Source organism: Hemiscyllium ocellatum, chromosome 24 (assembly GCF_020745735.1).
Source record: "Hemiscyllium ocellatum isolate sHemOce1 chromosome 24, sHemOce1.pat.X.cur, whole genome shotgun sequence".
Taxonomy (NCBI): Eukaryota; Metazoa; Chordata; class Chondrichthyes; order Orectolobiformes; family Hemiscylliidae; genus Hemiscyllium; species Hemiscyllium ocellatum.
Window position 1 is genome coordinate 24021112 of NC_083424.1, and position 25461 is coordinate 24046572.

A 25461-nucleotide genomic window follows, 5' to 3' on the forward strand; every position below is an offset into this window, starting at 1 on the left:
AGCACAGAACAGGCCCTTCGGCCCACGATGTTATAAACCTCTATCAAGTCACCCCTCATCCTTCGCCGTTCCAACGAGAAAAGGCCGAGAACTCTCAACCTGTCCTCGTACGTCCTGTTCTCCATTCCAGGCAACATCCTGGTAAATCTTCTCTGCACCCTCTCCAAAGCTTCCACATCTTTCCTAAAGTGAGGCGACCAGAACTGCACACAGTACTCCAAATGTGGCCTAACCAAAGTCCTGTACAGGTGCAACATCACTTCACGACTCTTGAATGTTTCGGATCAGGTGACCCTTCTTCAACTGCCATATTCCATTTGTTCTGCGATGAAAATTCAGCATCCATCTTTGCGCTAATGTTTCTGGAGTGGGACTTGAATCCACCACCTGCTGACCTTGCAGCAAGAACATTACCAACTGATCCACAGCTGACCCCAAAGTGACCACTAAAAACAATACTCAGAGATTATTGGTGTGCTATATAATTAAAGTAGGAATATTTGGTGCAAAGCATCTTCATGCAAGAAGAATTAAAGATTTGTTTGATGTAACAAAAAATATGCTTATGGGGAAAATACTGAAATGTGGCTGGCCTTTTTTTATCACGTGTCTTGTTATAAGTTTCATTGTGGAGTTATGCCATTTTAATAACTGTTCAGTTGCTTCTGCAACAAGTATGCAATTCTTAATTTCAGGCAGTGTTTATAATTTCTTAAACAAAATTACTGAATCATTGGCTAACATATTGCTCTGATTTCTAGAAACGTCGCCGTCCGACTCTTGGCCTGCAACTGGACGACAAGCGTAGAGAAATGTTAAAACGGCACCCTCTGTCCGTTACTTTAGACCTAAAAAACAAAGGTTAGAATTAACTCCTCACCCTCCTCGTCAAACACAAATCACTGATAACAAGTATTACATTCCTTTCATGTTGTTTATAGTTACAGAATCCAGTTGTGCAGATATCAAAAGCAAAATAATTATGCAACATCAAAACTGCTGTTCTGTCTTTAAGTGCTATCTCTGTAGCTTTCTAATGCATTACTACTCATAGATGTTTGTGTGTGAGTGATTTTTTTTGAGGAGAGAACTACACGTTTATGTTCTGGACAAGCACTGGGAAAAATTTTACAGATAACTAGCATTAACTCACATCTCCTTCATACATTTGGATTTGCACTGCTATTGCATTGAAATTGATGCAATATATAGAAAAACAAATGAACAGTGTTATATAAAATATTTATAGGTTTTGCACTAATTGTAAAATTTGCCACACGGTGTTTCAGTGCCTTAATTTACAGCTAGTTATAATCTGTTACTGGAATTTAAATATCCATTGAAACGTCGTGCTGTTGAACAGCATGTAATATTGGATACTTTCAGATGCAATATTACAACCCTGCTGGTGCTCTTAATTTTTAGTCTAAACATTCCCCTTTGTCCGAGTGTATGCTAACGAAAACATTGATCAGAATTATTGCTTGTTTCTAATTTTATGCTGTCTTCCTCTTTTCTTAGATGGCAGTGTCCTTCACCTTTATTTCTACTATTTGATGAGCCTCAATATAATGACCGTCAAAACTAAAGTGACCACAGCTACTGAAATGTCCGTAGCTATCAGTGCAGGGTAAGTGCAGATGAGAGTGAAACCTAATTATTATGCCTGTGCTCCTCAAGTTCTCCATATTTTGGGCCAAGTGATAGAATTTCAGCTACCAGGAATTCATCTGTTCGTTCACAAATTAACCTATAAATACTTTGATGTAACTAACATGACGGCACAGTCCAAACTGCCTTAGACGTCAGGAAGCAGAATTTCTACTTTTGCTACCATCAGGAAATTGCACCCAATGGAGATTGTGCTGGTAACGTTACAGTTCACATTTTCCAAATGTTAATCAATTGCATAGTCAAATGTGAAATATCCGCTGAACAAGCACATTTGGGCAGCATAATACATTGGAACTTTGTTTTTTTTAACCATTAAGTGTATTATTTGATTTTTTTTAAGATTGTTAACCTGATCCAATTTATAATTAATAAATTAATAAAGAACAAAGAAAATTTACAGCCCAGGAGCAGGCTCTTTGGCCCTCCAAGCCTGTGGTGATCAAAATCCACTATCTAAACCTAACGTCCAATTACGAAGGATCTGTGTCCCTCTGCTCCCCACCTACTTATGTATCTGTCCAGAAGCTCCTTAAATGAATCTACCGTGCCTGCCTCTACTACTTCTGCTGGCAATGTGTTCCATGCACCTACCACCTTCTCTGTAAAGTACTTTCACTGTGTATCCCCCTAAAACTTTCCACCTCTCACTTTGAATGCATGACCTCTCGTTATTGAATCCCTCAACCTGAGAGAAAGCTTATCTCTATCCACCCTGTCTATACCCTTCATGATCAATCAGGTCCCCCCTCAATCTCTTTTGCAACCTCCTTTTTTCTAATGAAAACTATCCTAACTTACTCAACCTCTCTTCATAGCTAGCACCTTCCATACCAGGCAACATCCTTGTAAACCTTCTCTGCACCCTCTCCAAAGCATCCACATCCTTTTGGTAATGTGGCGAACAGAATTGTACACAGTATTCTAAATGCAGCCAAACCAAAGTCTTGTACAATTTTAACATGACCTGCCAACTCTTCTACTCAATAGCCCGTCCAATGAAGGCAAGCATATCATATGCTTTCTTGACCACTCTATCCACCTGTGCAGCCACCTTCAGCGTGCAATACACTTGAACTCCCAGATCTCTCTACTTATCAACTTTTCCAAGGCTCTTTCGTTGACAGTATAGTTTGCTCTAGAATTAAACTTCCCAAAATTTATCCCCTCATCTTTGCCTGGATTGAAGTCTATCTGCCACTTCTCTGCCCAATTCTCTAGTCTATCTATATTCTCCTGTGTTCTTTGACGATCCCCTATACTTTCTGCTACTCCACCAATCTTCATGTCATCTGCAAACTTACAGATCAGACCAACAATGCCCTCTTCCAGATCATTTATGTATATCACAAACAACAGTGGCCCAGCACTGATCCCTATGGAATGCAGCTGAAGAATAAACATTTTCTAGTGAGTGCCTAGTCCCCAATCTGTCATAATCCCAATTGAAGGTCATGGAAAGTTACTTTTTTAAAGAAACTGAAGTGCAATTATTGCATTCATTGGTGTAAATGTAAGAGTTTCTTGGTAATTTAAATAATTTTTGATCCAAACAATAATTCAAAGACAAGCCATTAGAACACCTAAGAAAATTTATGCAATTTGAAGGCCAGCAGTATTTCTCAATTTTGAACCTGATGTAGTATTGTAATTGGAGTTTGACGCAAGTGAGTTGAATTTGAAAACAGAATAAAAGTTCACAGATTTAAAACAAAACCCTAATTGGTTTTAGATATAACCCATAAATCTCTTTTTGCTGGATTGGCCCAGATTGCATTCATATTACTGTCATAAACTGTGCATCCAGATTACTCAGTCTGTCAAACTCTGCTCCAATCTTCTGTTGTCAGACATGTTATCTGACTAACTCAACTTAGAGTCATAGAGATGTACATCACGGAAACAGACCTTTCAGTCCAACTCGTCCATGCTGACCAGATATCCCAACCCAATCTAGACCCACCTGCCAGCAACAGGCCCATATCCCTCCAAACCCTTCCTATTCTTATACCCATCCAAATGCCTATTAAATGTTGCAATTGTACCAGCCTCCACCACTTCTTCTGGCAGCTCATTCCTTACATGTACCACCCTCTGCGTGAAAAGTTGCCCCTTAGGTTTCTCTTATACTTTTCCCCTCTCAACCTAAACCTATGCCCTCTAGTTCTGGGCTCCCCTAACCTAGGGCAAAGACTTTGTCTATTTATCCTATCCATGCCTCTCATAATTTTGTAAACCTCTTTAAGGTCACCCCTCAGCCTCTGATGCTCCAAGGAAAACAGCTCTAGCCTATTCAACTTCTCCCTATAGCTCAAATCCTCCAACCCTGGCAACATCCTTGTAAATCTTTTCTGAATCCTTTCAAATTTCATAACATCTTTCCAATAGGAAGGAGACCAGAATGGCATGCAGTAGTCCAACAGTGGCCTAACCAATGTCCTGTACAGCCACAACATGACCTCCCAACTCCTGTACCCAATACTGACCAAAAAAGGAAAGCATACCAAATGCCTTTTTCACTATCCTATCTACCTGCGACTCCCCTTTCAAGGAGCTATGAACCTGTACTCCAAGCTCTCTTTGTTCAGCAACATTCCTTAGGACCTTACCATTAAGTGTTTAAGTACTGCTAAGATTTGCTTTCCCAAAATGCAGCACCTTGCACTTATCTGAATTAAACTCCATATACTCTGATTATCATCTCCTTGAGGACAACAATCATTGGACAGTTATAGATTTGAGCATTTATGAGACAGGTAACATAATTCATAGAGTGCAAGGGAATAACTTGGAATTGTTTTTTGGAGGAATTTACAATAAATGGGAATATCTCCTTTGCTTTGGATCAAAAACCTAATTGCAAAAAAAATTATCATTTAGATAATTATAAGAAATATCATTTAATTTTGCTGATCAAATTTAGTGATAGCTTCATGTTCTCTTTTTATTTAATTTTTTTGCAAATAGAGATCTGTTGTCTCCAGCCTCATTGTTGAGTTGCTTGTATCCTGGAGACCATGGTAAGAAGACTCCAAATCCTGCAAATCATTATCAATTTGATAAAGTTGGGTAGGTGTTTTCTTTCATTGCATTTATTACCATAAGCTACATTATGTCAATTAAACAAAATCACAAAAGTTTTGGAGATGTGTAATATTTGTTGACGTTTTTCTTCTCTGTTGCTTTGTTTGGTGACTGTGTTTGTGTTGCTAATGCACAATCTATTCATAGTCTTTTTGAGGTGGATAAGAAAAGATCAGCTGAATGGCTTTTCTTCACCTGACTAGTTTGTGAACTGTTGAACTAGCACTCTGCACTGGATTTAAGTCAGATTCCATAGAATCCCCCCATTGTGGAAACAAGCCATTAGGCCCAACCAGTCCACACCAACCCTCCCAAGAGACTCCCACCCCAGAACCATTTCCGTACTGTATTACTCTCCAATTAACCCCTGACTAATGCACCTAACTTACAATCCCTGAACACTATGGGCAACTTAGCATGGGCAGTTCACCTAACCTGCACATCTTTGGATTGTCAGAGGAAACCCACACTGATGGGGGAGAATGTGCAAGCTCCACACAGTCGCCCAAGGCTGGAATTGTTCCCAGGTCCCTGACACTGCGAGGCAGCAGTGATTACCACTGAGCCACCATGCTGCCACCAATGATGAAATTTCAGTATTATGCTAAATCTTATCATTCTCAAAACTTTTATTTTTAGCAAACCAAAACTGACCAAAGCACAGAAATTAAAGCCTGGATAATCTAATAATACATCTTTATGTATTAATGGTAAAGTTTTGTTTCCTAGTATCTTAACATTCAGTGACTACATTGGAGAGCTGGGACATCCCTATGTTTGGGTTCAAAAACTTGGAGGACTGCATTTTCCAAAGGATCAGCCACAAGTGAGTCTTTGCAATTTAGAGATATGTTTACTAAAATGTCAGAAGCACTAAATGAGCAACATTTTAAGGTTTTATGTAAGTTAAGTTAAACCCCAATGAGAGATTTCTTTGGTCTGGGATGGAAAAGACAACAAGCATGATCTATCCAATGACAGAAATATTGTGAAGAGATGTATTTTTCTATGGATTTATATGGAAATAGTAAACAACCTGTGTTATGTCAAATGATTATAATTTGTCTATCTGCCACAGGGCAATTGTATGCTAAGATTAAGTTAGTCTTGTTCAATAAGGTGTTGTCCCAGTTTTATTAGATAAAAAAAGATGTACAAGGATGTTGCCAGGGTTGGAGGATTTGAGCCATAGGGAGAGGCTGAACAGTCTGGGGCTGTTTTCCCTGGAGCGTCGGAGGCTGAGGATGACCTTATGGAGGTTTACAAAATTATGAGGGGCATGAATAGGGTGAATAGGCACAGTCTTTTCCCTGGGGTCGGGGAGTCCAGAAATACAGGGCATAGGTTTAGGGTGAGAGGGAAAAGATATAAAAGAGACCTAAGGGGCAACTTTTGGTACGTGTATGGAATGAGCTGCCAGAGGAAGTGGTGGAGGCTGGTACAATTGTAACATTTAAGAGGCATTTGGATGGGTATATGAATAGGAAGGGTTTGGAGGGATATGGGCTGGGTGCTGGCAGGTGGGACTAGATTGGTATGGGATATCTGATCGGCATAGACGGGTTGGACCGAATGGTCTGTTTCCATGCTGTACATCTCTGTGACTCTAATAAACAAACATTGGGCTGCTGTCTTTGCTATCAGACATAGTGGACCTTGGCTTTTGATTTTTATTTTAGTGTTTGGCAAGAGACACTAGCATAGCAAATTCAGTACTGCAAAGAGCAAAATGCACAACTATTATGTTATAATTTTTAGCAGTTCAGGTTTATTTGTCAGCATAAATTACATATAAGTAGGCATTCTCAGGATGATTTTGTGATTGAAACTTTGTAGTAAAGAGTAACTGCACAAGGAAATTGTCTGGCATATAGTAAGAGTTTTATTTCATATCCAGTCAATGATTTTGTTGTACTCATTAATTTTTGTGAAGTGCTTTCCTTCATTACCTCCTCCTGTAAGGTCAGAAATTACAGTACAGGTGAAGGAAACATACCTTAGCTAGAGGGATGTCAAAGCTGGTGTCCGTCAGGAATTTGAACTGAAACCTGCGCTTTCTACCAAATAAATCAATGCTTTACAGGAAATAATGGAGAGTTATTTGTCTATGGTTGTCGATAGCATCATTCTGGATGAAGGGACTGGCGGCATTCTAGCGAAGTTTGCCGATGATACGAAGTTAGGTGGACAGGCAGGTAGTACTGAAGAAGTGGGGAGGCTGCAGAAGGATCTAGACAGTTTGGGAGAGTGGTCCAGGAAATGGCTGATGGAATTCAACATGAGCAAACGCGAGGTCTTGCACTTTGGAAAAAAGAATACGAGCATGGACTACTTTCTAAACGGTGAGAAAATTCGTAAAGCCAAAGTACAAAGGGATCTGGGAGTGCTAGTCAGGGAGTCTCTAAAGGTAACCATGCAGGTTGAGTCCGTGATTAAGAAAGCAAATACAATGTTATCACTTATCTCAAGAGGGTTGGAATATAAAAGCACCGTTGTAAAGCTCTGGTTAGGCCCCATTTGGAGTACTGCGTCCAGTTTTGGTCCCAACACCTGAGGAAGGACATACGGCACTGGAGCGTGTCCAGCGGAGATTCACGCAGGTGATCCCTGGAATGGTAGGTCTAACATACGAGGAACTGCTGAGGATCCTGGGATTGTATTCATTGGAGTTTAGAAGATTAGGGGGAGATTTAATAGAAACTTAAAAGGTAATATGTGGCTTGGAAAGGGTGGACGCTAGGAAATTGTTTCTGTTAGGCGAGGAGACTAGACCTGTGGGGACAGCCTTAGAATTAGAGGGGGTCAATTCAGAACAGAAATGCGGAGACATTTCTTCAGCCAGAGAGTGGTGGGCCTGTGGAATTCATTGCCGCAGAGTGCAGTGGAGGCCAGGACGCTAAATGTCTTCAAGGCAGAGATTGATAAATTCTTGATGTCACAAGGAATTAAGGGCTACGGGGATTGAATGGCGGAGTGGACTCGATGGGCCGAATGGCCTTACTTCCACTTCTATGTCTTATGGTCTTATTAGGAAATACAGTAACTTATGCAAATTGATGCAGCAAGTTGCAAGGGTATGTGGCCAGACCAAATAAGTGAAAAACTGTGAGAGTTTGGATCTGGGAAAGATGTCATCAACTTTTCCAACTGAGTGAGTCGAGGAGCTGTGAGGTATCAAAGAAATTTGCATGCCTACATACACAAAACATTCAAATCTAATAACCAGAGCACAGGCACAAAATAAATTAACTGAAAGGGACTGCAATACAAAAGGGAGGAAGTTATCTTTCAATTGTCCATCATTTTCGTCAGACAGTCTGTCTGGAATACTGCAATCAGTTTGAACATCACACCTTAGGAAGCGTATTTTGTCGATTCTTGAGTGCAAATTAGATTGATTCAAATGGGCGTATGAAGACAATAAAATCTTCTTTCGTGAAATGTGGGCATTGCTGAATGGCCAGCATTTACTGCCTGTTGAGATGTATTTGTGAAGGTGGTGAGTTGCCTTCTTGAACCGTTGCAGTCTGTGTGCTCTAGGTGTAACGTTAGAACCCGTTCACAGAAGGTGAAGAAGATATGCAAGAACCATCATTTAGATTTTATTCAATGAGCAATTCATCATGAACAAAATATACAAGTCTATGAATTATTAGCAAGGATCAATTATCAAGTTCATTTTAAAATACTAATTAATCTAAACAAGAATATGTGCTTAGTATATTTTCAATCAGTACTTCGATTAATACTTTTCCCAATAAATGCGTATTTGATTCTGTATACGCTGATGTTACACAATATACACTTTTGCTACACTTTTGCTTTGTTTCCTGCAATGGGCAAGTATGTCAACATTTTACATTTTAAAGTTAATCTTAAATGAACTTTTTTAAAGCGGCAACGAATTCTGCAATTTGTTTTCATGCTCAAGATCAGGAATCAGCAACCTTCTTATAGCCAATTACAGTGCGCACGTTTGAACATCCAACTCACTTTTGAGTCAATTAATAAACAAATAACAGTGCAGAATCTACTTCACTTATTTTGGCAATTTCTAGTTTTGACACGTTTGTATCCTCTGCAGCCACTGTTTCCAATCCAGCAAAGGAGACTTTTGCACCAAGCTCATGTTTCACTGTTCCCTGTCAATCTCTTTGGAGTTCCTGGTTCCAGTGCTTCCTTGGGCACTAATCCCTCAACCCAATACAGCCAGAACAATGCTGCAGAACCTTAGGTTCTTCTGCTCCTTTTCTGCCCACTGCACTCGCCACCCCAATCGTGGGCGTGTCGAACCCACATAGTCCCCAACATCTCATCTCTTCCTCTGCCCACCATCAAGTTATCTTCCCATGCAATTTCCAGAAGTATAACACTTGGCCTTTTACCTACTGAATGTCAGTGGCTTACAGCTCTTTATCCAGGTGATGCAACAATATACTTATACTTGCTTCAGTCTAGACTAATGCACTGCTCAGAATGTGGTCTCTACATCAGAGAGAACAAATGCTGACAAGAACATCTTCACTCTCAAGCATGAAGCTGATTACTTGCCAGTCTAAAGTAGCATATGCTGTCATACTAATATTTCTATCCTAGGCCTGCTGCAATGTAGATTCAAAGAAGCCATTTATACTGTTAGAGAATCCAGGTAAAAGATATTAGAACTATTGATCTTAGAACTAGGCCATTTATAAATGAAAGCAGGAGACACATGAGGGAGATTTAAACAATCCTTAGATAAGCACGTGGATGATTTGGGAATAGTGTAGGGGGACGAGCTGAGAATAGTTCACAGGTCGGCGCAACATCAAGGGCCGAAGAGTCTATTCTGCGCTGTATTGTTCTATGTGACAAGTCAATGGTGCTAAGGTACAACATGATCTGATTAAATGGCATATAGACTTGATAGGCTGAATGGCCTACTTCCTGTATTTGTCACTGGTAAGTTAGTGTTTATTGCCTTACTGTGTTTTAGTGCATTAACAAGAACTGATCGTGTGTAGGACAGATTCGGCAGTGATAGCACTCATCACTGAAAGACATTAGTAAGATTTACATTTTTATGAAAACTTGATATTTTACTGTGATTCTTAGCCATTGTAAATTTGGAGTATGTTTGACATTATTCTACAAAATTATGATTTTAAAAGAGATTTCAAGATTGTTTTATATTGAGTATTTTTTAATTTCTGATAGAAATTTGTAATGGCTGACAATTCTGTAAGCGCCAGTCACATGGAAACTACAATAAAATTGTTGCGTGTGAGGTTACAATCCCGACTGGCTCTGCAGAAACAGTTTGCTTCATTAGGTGAGTACCAGTTAGATGACTTCCTTTTCCATGCACTTAAGAATCAGAATCAGAATAAGAATCATACTAATCAGATTGGATGGTACCACTGCAAATCTGGGGAAAGAAAGGATCAATTGTACTTGTTCTTCTTGCCTCAAGACATCTTTGGAACCCTCTGTTTAAATTTAGTTTCCTAATATGACCTGCTGTGGATTTCACCTGCTTTTTGTAGACAATAACTATATTTTTGATGTCCTAATAAATTAGGAATTTAATCAACCAATCTGTATCGATATTTATTGCATGTATACATCCCTTGAGCACTGAGAACTTCAACATGAACTGTGTTAGGCAAAAATACTAATTGCAGGATGGCAAAAAGCATTTAAAACGGATATACAAATCAGTTACCACAGTTCCAAATTGGTTGATTCATTGCTCTAAACTTAGTGTATAAGATATAAAACTGATGTATTTTCTTCTACTTCATTTTATGTATTTTGAAAGTTAAGTTTGATAAATATAAAATACATCAATACTGTGTTCCTACTAAAATCCAAATATCCAAATGTCAGTTGTGTTAGTACTTACAATGTTAGGAAAAGCTGTAAACTTTATCAATATGCTTTCTTGGTTTGATTTTATTTCCATGAGAAGTGTATTGCCATTCGGAGGCTCAGCATTTCAGTTTTGACGAGTTATTGTTCTTTTGCAGAGCATAGTATTGTGCCGATATCCAGTGAATGTCAGCATCTTTTCCCAGTTAAGGTCATAGCTAGATTGATCAAATGGTGTGCCATTTCGTATGAGGATTATGTGGTATGTTTCCACCATGTCTTCACCTTGATGATCTTATTCTTTTTGTGTTTGCACTTGCTCATATTGCTGTAAGGGTTAAGTGTTCTTGGCTCTAAACTTACCTGATCAATATTACCACTGATTTCAGTACTTTGCCTTCGAAGTTCAATACTCACTCAGACTTCAATATTGATGGGATTTTGCCTCAGATATGATATTTTTCATAACATAAGAAATTGGTTATGGACATCATAGTATTAAAGAAGTCATTAAATCCAACATGTAACACAGGAAAAATTTCTTTACTCTGAATATATTTTTAAATCCGTTGCTAGCAAGGTTGAAATTCATTGCCCACTACCTGTTGCCCTTGAAAAAGTGGTGAGCCACCTTCTCAAATTATTGCAGTCCGAGAGAAAAACCGAGCTGTAGTGCTGTTAGGTAGGGAGGGCCATGATTTTGACCAGCGAAGATTAAAGTACAGTGTTATGTATCCAATTCAGGACAGTGTGACTTGGTGGCAGATGGTGGGGATATTATTTTAGAGATGGTACTGTACCCATGTGCTGGCTACCTTTATTCATGACGCAGATTCCTGAAGAAGGGCTTATGCCCGAAACGTCGAATCTCCTGTTCCTTGGATGCTGCCTGACCTGCTGTGTTTTCCAGCAACACATTTTCAGCTTTATTCATGACGCAGTCAAGGTCATCTTTTGGAACATTCCACTGAAGAAGCCTTGGTGTGAATGTGTTTGTAGATGGTACACGTTGCAGCCAAGATGCATTAGTACTAGAAAGAGTGAGTAATGAGGGTCATTGATCATGCCAGTGTAGCAGCTTAACCAACATGATGTCACACATCTTGACTATTAATTGAACTGCATTCATCCAGGTAAATACAGAGCATTTCATCATATTCCTGACTTGTGTCTTACAAATGGTAGTTAAGTCAGGAAGTGTGTCGTCAGTGCAGAATAGCAAACATATGACCTAATCTTTTATCTATAGTATTTGCTAGCTCTGTCATTTATGTTTCTGGTTCATGTTGATTCCCTGAATTTTGAAAATTTGGTACTTAGCAGTGATAATGTCATTGAATGTCATGGGGAGGTGATTACACTATTTTTGGAATTGGTCATTGCTTAGCATTTCTATGTCATGGATTTTACTTGCTATTTATCAGCATAAGTTTGGACATGGTCCAGAATTTGCTGCACGTGGACATGAACTGCTGCATTATCTGAAGATTTTTGAGTACAGTCCAATCTTCACCAATTGTAAAAGCATATGATGTGTCTTCTCTGGTTACCCTCAACTCTATTTTTATGTATTTCCCTTTAATCTTTGATTTTCTTGCTGATTAAAAATCTGTTTCTCAGCCAAGATTATTCTGAATGACCCATGGCCATCTCCCTGCAATATAAGAGTTCCACAGATTCACTACCCACTGAGAAGAAATTCCTCCTCATCTCTGTCTTAATTGGGCACATCCTTCTTTTTCTCTAGTTCCTATTTTGCTTAATAATTCAACAGCTGCAGTGCTTTTTCAAAAATTCTAGAACTGCATTTCATAATTTGACATTATATAAAGTACAGAACAGTTTAACATGTCTCAGTATGGTATGACTCTAAATTGCCTCACAGTTGCAATTTCAGGTTATAAGTTAACTTTACATTTATATTTCCTGTCAACCATCCCATTCCTGTGTTACATGTTGGATTTAATGACTTCTTTAATACTATGATGTCCATAACCAATTTCTTATGTTATGAAAAAAACATAAGCAGTGCTGCATCAAGCAAAATATCATATCTGAGGCAAAATCCCATCAATATTGATATTTTGATGATCAACAATTTCACTTCTACTGGTTAGTATGATGTGAGCTCCAGAGACAGTTCTGCTTCCCAGTTAGTCCTGTCCTCTATCATGTAGTTTTTAAAAGACAGTACACAGAAGGGACTAACTGTGGATAAACTGTCTAAGGCCCTGAAGTCCTTTGAGAAGAGTAAAACTCCCAGAAGCAATGCTTTACCAGCAAGTTATATTTGGCTGTGTGACTTGATCTGTCAATCCTCTGGAGGTGTACAAGAGTGTGCTTCTGAGCTGCTGTATATCTGAAACTATGAGAAAGAGGCCGTCATCATTGGCAACCGAAATTGGCAACCGATCAAGGGGCTGAATGTGGACTACCAAATTCTGTTGTAGGACTGTGGATCAGCTGAATGCTAGAGTTTGTGGTTCCTCCTGATCAGACTTGCACTGTACATGAAAAAAAGACCTTTGTCCGGGATGCACTTGACCAGGGCAATGGACATCTGTATCATCAGTTAAATGAGGAGAATCCATTTGACTGAATATTGTTAGATGGGAGGTAACTCATTAACATTGGTCCAAACAAGTTGTACTGAATGGTTGATGTTTGTACTGTAATTTCCAATTAGTGTTACTGTTCATTGTAAGAATTCATATTATGTAAGCTAAGGTACATTTAATATGTATTTTTAAGATTAGAATCTGAAGAGTTAAGCTGTTTATTTCCTCCTTAGGCTCTGCCTTTTACCAAGCATGTCGTTGAAGCAGGCATGGCCCAAGAGACTGACCTATTCTTTTCAGCTTTGATAGAACGAGGGACGGGTAGGTGAAAGGTCTCTTTAAAAATGTCTTGCAGTTGCAATTATGACAGCCTTCAAAATTTTTGATCAATTACTTTGTGAAAGTTTTTGCGGTATTGTTTCGATATTTTCTTATGGTCGCCATAGAGATCAACAAACCGAAGGCAAAAAGCTTACGGACAACTAGAAAACCAGTGGACAAACTTTCACTGTACTTTAATAGTCAAAATTAAAAGAATTAATCAAGAATTGACAGGCAAATTACAGCCAGTATAAGTTGTAAATTATCCACTAAATGTCAGATAAAACATAGACGGATGCCATGTATTTACTAAGCATATGCAAATTTAGCACGTATGACACCAACTTCAACTACAGAACTATGAAATTCTCTGAGCTAGAATTCCAGTACCTTTTGTACAAAGTTTTAGCCACCAATTCTCATCTAAGAGCAGTTCCCAAAAGTATTGAGTTCCAAAACACAGTTTTCACTCTGCACATGGTACTTGATGATATGGCACAGTCAAAACTTTAGTGTCCGAAATCAATGCAAAAATGTTGTGTTTGTCCACCAGTAGCTCCTGGATCCAGCTGTCATTTTCAGGATCTCTCCACCTGTAGAAATGGGTGATTTTCACTCGACTGACACCATGTCGTGAACTTGGTTTAAACCCCCCTGAGTTTCGCCAGAAACCTCAAATTTCCATTTTCCTGTAAACCTGAAGGTTCAGTATCTTTTTCAGTTAAGATCTGACCCAAAACGTACAAACTTTGAAACTACAGATTCCATCACAAAATGAAGACATTACAATTTGAATAATTTGGTATCGTCTTGCAATTTTCTCTAAAATAATCTGTTTACAGGGCACATCGTAGTGATCATGTCACTTTGCAATCACCCAATTGTTTCATCACTATAAGGGGAATTTGAGCCCTACACTTAACTACATCACTACACCTTTTAATTCAACAGAAAATTATCCTTTTTATTTCAGTCAGAAATTAATTGGAGGTTTAGATTTAATCAAACAGTTTTAAAGGGAATGGAATGTTTACCCATAAATTCTGTTACCTTTACAAAGTGTGATCCTAATAGGAACTGACATGCAACCTCAGTGATGATTCCTTACCCCAAAATTATTTGTATCTTAATGAATTATAATTTAATCTGTTTCACTTTTGCTTTGAAAGCAGGACTTTGAGTGAACCATCAAACTTATTTCTTTAGAAATTGTAAAGTAATTGATACAGTATTGTGTATGTTGAATTATTTTGTAGCATTGTAAAATGTTTCTACTTTCTATCCTTACTTAATTGTAAATATATGTCCTACTTCAGCCTAGGTAAATTACAACCTGCATTAAATATCTAAGCACACTTAAAATATTTGGTAGCGTTTACAACAATGCTGGTAATTGAAATTGATGCAGACTGAGAACTGAATTGATGCTTTGTTCATCTTTATTAAGACCACCTACTTCTGATATACAATCAGCTTCTTGTCATAAGTGGCATGAGCCAATACAGGAACCAATACTAAAATACTGAACGTGTGAAAATGGTACTATTAAGAACCACAAATTGCAACACTAACAGAAGTGTAAGAGTAACAGATTGTAATTAACAGTGGAAAATGAGCTTGCTTTTGATTTTATTTTAAAAATTGTGTTTACTTAAGTAAGTGTTGATTCTTTTCACTCAGCTAAGCTCCATGCAGCAATAGTGTTGAATCCTGGTTATTCTACCATCCCCCCTATCTTCAGTCTCTGTTTAAATTGGAAGGGAGAGAAATCAAGTCGTAATGATGATAATCTAAAGGTGAAGTTTTAAATTACTCTTACTTTGCAATATAGCAGACTGTCGTTAATCTTAATAGCATTATATGGCGTTCCTATTGACACCTGAATATTGTACTATACAAAAATATGACAAAAATCATTCCTGATGAAGGGCTTATGCCCAAAACATCAATTCTCCTGCTCTTCGGATGCTGCCTGACCTGCTGTGCTTTTCCAGCAACACACTCTTGACTCTGATCTCCAGCAACTGCAGTCCTCACTTTCTCCATAAATATGAATATACATTTTCTTTACTTTGCTCATTTTTGCCCTCGCCCAGCATTCATAGAATTACTTGGTATCTAATTGAAATGTTAAAGCTTTTATTTGTGATTAGGTGGTTTATATTTATGTCAATTTATGTGGTCCATGTTGGTACAATTCTTTAGTCTTTTGTGCATTATCCCTAACCACTCAACTTTGAAAATATGAACAGGTAATACTTAAAGCTGGAAAATATTATGAACATGTATATATAGTAAATCATGTTCAGAGAAAAAGCTATACTTGGAATCATGTATCAACATCACCTTGATTGTGACTTGTCTCTGAGCAAAAACTGATAGCCACGGTATTACCTTGTTGAGTAGCTGAAGTTTAGTTGATTGGATAATTGGTCATGTCCTGTCTACATCGGAGGTATGTCATAACATCACTGAACAGGTTGTTTTTTTTAAAAAAATATTAGTTTAGCAGGCAGGAAACCAAAATGTCAATCACCAAGACCTTAAAACTGAGGAATCCTATTTCTTAATTCTTTACCTTACTGGTTTTAAACAAAGAATTCTACAAAACTGGCAATCAGACATCTGAAAATATTTTGTTCTAACTTCTATTGAAAACGACGTGGTTTCTCAAACCACTGAATTATATAACATTTATCTCACAAATAGCTGTTTCTCTCTGCATCTAGAGTCCCCAGCAGCCATGGTGTTAGCTGAACTTTAATCAAAACAGGCTTTATTCTTTCAGTTAAAATACAAAAAAATGACATAAATCTAACTCTGTTGAATACTTAACAAGATAATATATTATTTAATCATCAATTGTTCCATTTTAGACACCATCCCATAAATACACACTTGGCATGACAATTTAGCAAAACAGTTAAGGTTCTCACGTGCTGCCTCTCTCCAGTTCAGCAAAATGAAATACTGAAAAAAAGGTCTGCCTCTTTTTATTTCTAAGAGGAAGTCTCTTGTCTAAGACTCTATCAGCAGAGAATTCAAGCTGTTAACTCAGCAACAGCAGAAACCTTCTCACTAACGGAAAGCAAAATTAAAAACCTTCCTGGGTCTCTATGAGCCCCGGCCCCACTCACTCATGCTCCTTTTGTCTAACTTTTTTAAAAAATAGCTGCATGTCTGAAACAGAAAACTAGGCATCACTGTGGCAACATCGTGGGGCAGCATGGTGACTCAGTGGTTAGCACTGCTGCCTCACAGTACTAGGGACCTGGGTTTGATTCCAGCCTCTGGCGACTGTCTGTGTGGAGTTTGCACATTCTCCCCATGTCTGCATGGGTTTGCTCCGGGTGTTCCACTTTCCTCCCATAGTCCAAGATGTGCAGGTTAGGTGAATTGGTTATAGTAAATTGACCATAGCATTCAGGGATGTGTAGGTTAGGTGCATTCGTTAAGGGAAATGTAGAGTATTAGGGTAGCAGAATGGTTCCGGGTCGAATACTGTTTGGAGGGTTGGTGTGGACTTGTTGGGCCTAATGGCCAGTTTCCATAGTTCTTCCTGTCCAAAAATGCACATTTTTGAATCATCAATAAATATTGGCAGATGTAATGAAGTAAGTAACTGCAAACTGTGTAGTTAAATTTTGATACAGAAAGGTAACTGCAGCTTTGTTTGGATTCTGCAGATAGGACAGTTTCCTGAAACTAAGCATCAGCATTATCGCTAAAATATGTGACAGCTGCACTTTGCTGAAACTGTGCTCTGCTGTTAAAGAATAATGATATCAAAAATTTACAAAATTTTTGGTTGTCACTGTATTCTGTAGAAATGAGGGAGAGAGAAGGACTGCCTACTTTTTTTTATTGAACCATTAATACGATATAAGAAGCACTGTTGGCAGCACGTATATGGCCAGCCTCAGTTGATACAAATAGCAAGTAATGCAAATCTAGATTAGACTTACAGTGTGGAAACAGGCCCTTCGGCCCAACAAGTCCACACCGACCCGCCGAAGTGCAACCCACCCATACCCCTACATTTACCCCTTACCTAACACTATGGACAATTTAGCATGGCCAATTCACCTGAGCCGCACATCTTTGGACTGTGGGAGGAAACCGGAGCACCCGGAGGAAACCCACGCAGACACGGGGAGAACGTGCAAACTCCACACAGTCAGTCGCCTGAGTCGGGAATTGAACCCGGGTCTCAGGCGCTGTGAGGCAGCAGTGCTAACCACTGTGCCACCGTGCCGCCCACCTGTGGAATTTCTGTCAGCATCCAAGAGAGAAAAAAATTCTGATTTTAGATTTTCATCAGATTTAGCTACAGACCCTTGTAGAATAACCATATTTGAGAAGACTTATTGAATGTGATAAATCAGTGTGGATTGTGTAGTCTGGATTTTCTTTTGTATTTGTGGTTGCTAGGTAAAAGCTGTGAAGGCTGACTGATGTATATACTTAGTTTCCATATGGCTTGTTTGTTTCAGGCGATAGAGGGCGAGGTTAATGTATGCTTCAAGGAATTGCTGGGTCCCAAACCAGGACATCAACTCCTGACAAATCAGATCCAGCGTTTATGTATGTGTCTGGATGTTTACTTGGAAACGGAGACCCATGATAACAGTGTGGAAGGGCCAAAAGAATTCCCACGAGAGAAGATGTGCCTGCGCCTTGTCCGGTATTTTTTGTTAAATATCCTACAAGAAAGAATATCCTTTGCTAGATACCCAACTAGCACATCAGTTGTGAACATTGTTTAAAAATAAACGTGCTGTAAACTTGTCCTTCCAGTTGTAAAGGCATCGACTCCCACTATATAGCATAGAATCAAGTGCCAGTCACTGTTACTGCACCCAAGTGTGTGAAAGCAAATCATGACTGTTGATAGTCTGTTGGACCCCTGGGTTCATGACTGCAGAGTTTGTGTTCTAGCCTGCGTCCATACATCCATATGTCAAACATGTCACTGGATACTGTCAGGAGCAGGAAACGTAACTGATTCTTGTCTCCTTAAGCTCAAAAATCACGCAACACCAAGCTATAGTCAAACAGGTTTATTTGAAAATACTAGCTTTGACTTGAAAGATATTCTGGAATTTGCACATTAATCAATCGAAGTGTGCACCTCCATTCTAACTGATTAAAGATTTAAGAACCGTCTTACAGGTGTTCAATTCATTCACATGAGTTGTATGACCCGTGATCTTATAAATTCCGTGTCTAGGTCTTCCTCTCTCACTAACACCTGATGAAGGATCAGCGCACCAAAGGCTAGTGATTTCAAATAAACCCATTGGACTATAACCTGGTGTCATGTTATTTTTGACCTTGTCGAACCCAATCCAACACCAACACCTCCACATCTAGTCTCCTTAACACAGAGATGCTGAGGGCACTGACTGTGGTCACTTCTCGTTTCTGACTGTGGTCACCATTACAGATGTTAACTTTCTCATTCTAGATTTATTTCTAATTTAATAGAATTTAAAATCTTCATATGGTACATTGAGATTTGCACTCATGTCTTTAGATCATTAATTTGGGAATGTAATCACTGTATTACCATACCCCTTGAGAAGAACTAAATTTGATTTTCAATCAAATTCCATTAATCTCAGCTGGTGAAGCAGTTAGACCTCAGTCTGCTGAGATCAGAAGGGAAACATAGGGTTCCATTTCTCATCATTAATCATTAACCTGTGTTACAAAGTACATGAAACAGACTTTGTTTGCTGTAGTGTTCTCTGTCTGCTAACACATGGTCTGAGACCGCATGAGAGTAAATGTGGCCACTGGATGAGTAGCAGATGACTGTATGATGTTGACCTTCCGAAAAGGTGAAGACTGTAGAGATGGCTAAGTGGTGGAGTGAAAGAAAAGCTTTTAGAGGGAAATTGTATAATGTGAAAGTGTTCAATTAAATGTAATTTATCCATTTTACTACAAACTGAGTCTAGTTTGTCAGTTCCAGAACTCCATGTATTCTCAAATCTTTATCTTTTGACTTATTTCCCCTTTAGAGGTCCTAATCGAATCAAGCCTTTCAAATACAATCATCCACAGGGATTCTTCACACACCGGTGAAGCAGCAGTAATTGAATGGAGTTTCTACATGCAGCTGTGCCTGTTAACTATCTGATGGATCCTCCACAACAATTTAAATTTAAATGTGGATGAGGAAAACTACGAGCATCAGTATTACAGCTCTGGAGTTTGTAAATTGGGTGAATAAACTTAAAGGCACCATAATTTGTTGCAGAAGCTGTCTTTTGTCTCCCAAGATTGAATATATTTGCAACTTAATTTTAGTATGAACTATTTTTGAGGATATTTGGCATTTGTTGTACAAATCTTTTTCATTTGTCATTGAAACTGAATTCTACATGAACTTATGTCTACTTGTTACAGTCTAAATTAAAAGTGACAGTTTTGATTGGTATTTTTAATATGGACTTTTATCATTGGAGAGTAAAAATCTGTACAATACAGCATTGATTTTCACATTGTCATATGACTAGCAGAGAAATTAGTTTTTGTTTAATCTTGGAACATATAGCTGATGAGTTTTAGTAAAATGATGATATTCCCCACAACTGTTAAATCCTGTGAAAAAAATTCAACTGCGTACCTTGACTTTAAAAATTTTCATCTGTTTCAAAACGAAACAGTTAAATATCTGACAGAATTAACATTCATGCTGTGTAATTGTACAACTACAATTTTATGGACTAAAATCACACATTACATGGATTTGAAATCTGGATTTCAAGTCTTAAAACCTCATTAGTTAAGCAAAGGCATAAAATGTCTTTAGGGATCATTAAAATTAGTTTCACATCTGATGTAGATGCAGGTATATTTTTATTTATTCACATTGATTTTCCATCCTATTTGGCATTTTATAGGTCAAATCTCATGAAGCCTAATTTTAGATGGAGACATCAAATATTTCAAACCTTTCCACAATGTTCTCGGGTCGACTTTAGAGCTTTCACATCAATATAGGTCTGAACAAAGAAATTAAAATACAAATGAGAAAGAAATGCTGCTGAAATGAAAGCAGGAAATATTGTATTTGTGGCCATCAGATTTCTGGAGAGTAAAGTATTCTACTGCCGTGTCAGCTTAGGTTATGTTCTGAAGTCTCTAGATTTGGGCATGGAGCCAAAGCAGGCAATCACTTTATAGGAATGTAATAAATGGAAGATGCGAGGAAGAGGCAAGGGTCAAGACTGTAGGTGCCTTTCACACAGAGACAGCAAGTATGTATTTTTTTGTGCCAGTAATGAAATGTCCTAACATCCAATAATTTTGGGTATAAGAATAGTTTACTCATCCATCCTGGCCTCTCACATTCCTGTGATGCCTGCACATTGCAATATATAGAATATGTACACTCCCAAACAAAGGAGCACAAAATAGCCTCCTAAGATAGTGAAAGAATAGAGTGTAAAAGAAATTGACTCCAAAATGGAGATGAATGAAAGGAAAAAGGACAAAATGGAAGAGATAGCTAATTTCCAAAGTTGCAGAGGTCAAAAGTTAAACAGCTATAAGTGATCCCAATCACAACTGTTCCACACTCAATGCTAATTGTATCCGACATGACTGTAGATGTACATATTTTTGAACTTCTATATCATCCACTGTCTTTTATACATCCACATTGAATACTATCAAATTTGTATGAAGAATAGCCTTTAATTTACAAGTTTGCCTTTGCATAACTACGTTTAGTCTCCCTGGCATTTGCTTTACCATTTTATTCTGGCATGTTCTGAGGCAAGCGCCACAAATTTCTCATACTGTTTCTAAGACACCTCTTTAACTTTGTATACAGTGTGGTCTGCTATTGTTTTGTTGCATGGATAAGATAAATATTGATTTGTTTTAATTGTCAAAATCATGAATTCAGTTCAGAAAGCAAAGATGTAGAAGCAATGTGGGTTGAGATGGGGTATGATGAAGGCTATAAGTTACTTATGGTTGTGGTATACAGCTCCCTTAATATCAACCGCATATTAGAATGCAGTATAAATGAAATAAAGGGAGGCTGTCAGGTGCAGTGATGATCATGGGGGATTTCAATCTACAAATAGACCAGAAAAACCAGATGGGCAAAGGGAACGTCAGTGAGGATTTCATAGAATGTTTTTGGGATACTTACTTCAAATGTCATGTTCTGGAGTCAATCAGAGAGCAGGCTCCAGAAGCATAAGTTGTAGCAATTGTACTGATATTCTGTCCAATCTTCCAATTCACTTTGTGGGACAGAGCACGGTGTGTCAAAACCAGTATTTTAAATGTAAAGATGGGTAATGTGGGTGTGAAAGCAGAACTAGCTAAAGTGAACTGAGAAGTCCGGTTAAGTGATGTAGGGGATATTACAGAATATGCAGGATTGATGTGTCCCAAAAAGAAAAAAATGTTCCAAAGGGAGGACCTACTGTGGTTAACTAAAAATGTTAAAGATAACATCAAACTTAAAAGCAGTAATTCCACAAAGGTGGGGTGGCTGGTCAGAAAATTGGACAGAATATAAAAATCAGCAAAGATTGACTAAAAGGAGAGGGAGATTAGACTGAGAGAGAAAGCTATCCAGAAATATAAATCTGTAAAGTAAAAGTTCTTACATATACTTGAAAGGGAAAAGATGTGAGAAAGTTAACTCTTGTTGGTCCGATAGAAATTGAGTCAAGAGAGGTAATAGTGGAAGATAAGATGATAATAGGCAAACTGTCTTTTTGCATCAAACCTCAGTGTAGAGGATACAAGTAACATCCCAGAAATGTCTGTAAATCAAGAAATGGAGTGAGGGAGCAAATGAGGGAAATTACAATCATTAGAAAAATGCTACTGAACAAATTGTTGGAGCTGTGACTGACTGACTAGTGATGGACATCATCCAAGGGATTTTAGAAAAGTGGCTAGTGAAATAGTTGATGCATTTGTTTTAATTTTCCAAAATTCCTTAAATTTGAAGAAAGGTGCATTGGAATTTAAAAAGCAAATGTTAAAATCCTTTATTCAAAACAAAAGGAAGAAGGAAGCTTCAGACTAATTAGCTTAACATCAGTCATACAGAAGATTTTAAAAGGTTTTACTGAAAATGTTGTAGTGGGTCTCTTAAGTTCACAACGACCAGGCAAAATCAGCATCGGTTTGTGAAAAGAAAATCAAGCTTAACCATTTTACTGAACATCTTTGAGGAAGTAATATGCTATTAATGAAGGGTAACAGTACTTGGATTTCAAGAAGGCATTTAATAAGGTGCCACCTCAAAGATTATCATGGAAAGAAAAAGATTATGATATAGGGGCATGGAAATAAGGTTGCATAGCTAAATGAGTCATTAGGCATAAATGGGTCTTTGTTTGCTAAGATGCAATGAGATGTAAGGTAAGAATCAGTTTTGTGCAATTTATATAAATAATTTGGATGAAAGGACCAAAAGTAGAGTTGTTAAATTTGCAGATAAGACGAAGATAGAAAAAGAAGTTATGAAGAAGACTTAAGGAAACTATAAAAGGATCTGGCAAATGGAGTAAGGTGGGCAAATATGAAATTGTCTGTTTTGCGCATGAAGATTAAGGAGGATATGATCTCAACAATGAAACACTGATCAGCAGAAAGACTTGGGTGTGTGAGTGTATGAACCATCAAGTTTAGTTTGGGGACATAAAGTTATTGGGAAAGCAATTAGAATGTTATTGCAAGGAGAATTGAATACAGAAGTAGGAAGGTACAATTCAGTTATCCAACGTATCGGTAAGAATGGAGCTGGAGTATTGTATAAGCTTCAATAACTCTTGGTTCTCTAACATCTCTTAAGTTTAACATTGCATTTGTTTGGCCTCTAATTAAAAAAAAATTCTGTACATGCCAAGTTTTCTGAATCTGATTTTCCAACGGCAGATATAGACATGGAGTTTATCTTTCAAACCTTTTCCTGAATAATGCATTACTATTTACTGAGCAAACATATCACATATTTGTCTTATTTTATCATATCTTGAATGTTTGTCTACTGAAATCATCTACCATATTTCTCTCCAGTTGCACATTTATGTCCTGCTTCAATACTTTTATTGATCTTTCATGTTTAATATTATTTACAAGTTTGATCAACTTTAATTGTATTTCCAAATTCCAATTGTTTATTTTCTTTCAATTAGAAACTATTATTCCTCAAGCAACTCCACACTTAGTTCACCACTCAACACTTCTAGATTCTGATGCACTTTTGAGTAAAAAAAAATCACTGTCTTGCTGAATTTTCTTAAAGGCATTCTTGCTCTGTAGAAATTTACAGTATCCACTTGAGGTGTGACCTGGTTTTGGAGAGTTGGTTAAAGGTAGGTAAAGTTAAAGGTAGTGTCTTTAGTAGAGCTGAAAACTGCTTTTTACCAAGTTATTCTCATAGAAGTAAAATATTAGTTTGTTCCCAATCAGTTCCATTACTTGTTATTTCCTGATATTTGAGAATTGTTTTCCGTATTTTTAATGCAATTTGTCCGCTAAGATATTTCTTGTATTTATCAGTTATCCACCTGTCTTTGACATGCCAACAAGTATGTAAGATTCAATCCCCTCCTTACCAAATAAACTATACCAATCAAGGAGTACCATAGTAAGTTGGTTATGTCACTAGACTTATAATCAGGAAGCCTGGAGTAATGATCCATAGATGAGTTCAAGTCCCAACACAGTAGCTGGATAAAGTAAATTCAGTTTTATTTTAAATCTGGAATATTAAAAATTGTCACAGAAGCTTATAATATTATTATGTGAATTTGGATTTTAAATTAAGGTAATTTATTTTGGTTTCTATTCAGTAAAGACGACTTTTTTTTTAAAAAAAAGAGGCCTGAAGGTCACTTTTGAACAGTGAGTTCAAACATCATTTCAAAGAAAGCAGGTGACTTAAGCTAAGTGACTAGGTAAACTACCTGGATACTTAATTGATTAAATGTTCACAAACATTTATGACCCACAAAAGTACAGACCAGGAGCCACCATCAGGCTTCAGTTGTGAAGAACAATTTCATCCTGGCAGAACGTTATGTTTAACTTGTGACAGTCCAAACTTTCAGAGCTGGAAAGAAGTCTTCAAACTGATCTGGTTTTTGTTAAAGTTCAGTTCGGAAAAATCAAGGGAGTGATCAAACTGTCTGTACCTTGGAAACAGGAAGAGAGAATACATTTTATGTATAGGAAGTCATCAGAAGAAAATGATTGTAACCTTGTGAGTAAGTAAAAAAATTGAAGAGTTGGGACTTATTCTTTAATGGGTTTTAGAGTCTGTGTAGGATATTGCTGAGAAAAGAGATTTTTGTTTCTTTCTACTCTTTGTTAAACCTTTTGAAGTTTTGTTTTCTTCTATGTGATAATCTTATTTTGTTAAGCAAATAATGAAAATAAAATGTAAAACCTACCAAGCCAGGTTTTCATTGAGAGCTGACTTGCCTAGTGTTAACATCAGCTGAGATCAGAAAAATATTAGCAATGATTGTATAACCACTGGGATATTACAATCACTGAAATTCCCCCATCAACATCATGGGGATTTACCATTAAACTGGAACTTTATTGAACCAGCTATTTAAATACTGCAACTATAGGCAATTCAATTTACACCCAAAGCTTATCCATTATTTAAAAGATATAAATAGAAGAGTGATGGCATGTTGTCCATTTGTTCATGTCTGTCTTCTCAAAAGCAATTAATTATGGTGATAATTGTTGGCTTTACCAAAAATGCTCTCAGCCCGTAAATGAATAATAAAATGTGGTAACTAGGTCAGTAAAGCCCCTGAGTGCAGTCTGATTTAGTGGATTCTCATTGATTTTCTGGGTCGTTTCAGATTCTATCACTATTACATTCAGCAGTATTAATGTAAGTCTGCTTCTATTTGTAGCCTAGATCTGAAATTGGTTAAGACAATCCATCAAATACATAATAATTGTCACA

General features: G+C 37.6%; 1 protein-coding gene across 2 annotated transcripts in view; it reads left to right on the forward strand.

Moving 5' to 3' along the window:
* thoc5 (THO complex 5) overlaps positions 1 to 19936 on the forward strand; it is a 38179-nt gene extending 18243 nt beyond the window's left edge. For both annotated transcript variants that reach the window (XM_060843955.1, XM_060843956.1), the window contains 10 exons: positions 762 to 861; positions 1522 to 1630; positions 4639 to 4740; positions 5485 to 5581; positions 9952 to 10066; positions 10764 to 10867; positions 13397 to 13484; positions 15165 to 15280; positions 17978 to 18168; positions 19511 to 19936. In XM_060843955.1, coding sequence (XP_060699938.1) covers positions 762 to 861; positions 1522 to 1630; positions 4639 to 4740; positions 5485 to 5581; positions 9952 to 10066; positions 10764 to 10867; positions 13397 to 13484; positions 15165 to 15280; positions 17978 to 18168; positions 19511 to 19574 — 1086 coding nt within the window. In that variant the 3' untranslated portion in view covers positions 19575 to 19936. The remainder of the gene's footprint in view (positions 1 to 761; positions 862 to 1521; positions 1631 to 4638; positions 4741 to 5484; positions 5582 to 9951; positions 10067 to 10763; positions 10868 to 13396; positions 13485 to 15164; positions 15281 to 17977; positions 18169 to 19510) is intronic.
* Positions 19937 to 25461: the final 5525 nt, after the last annotated feature.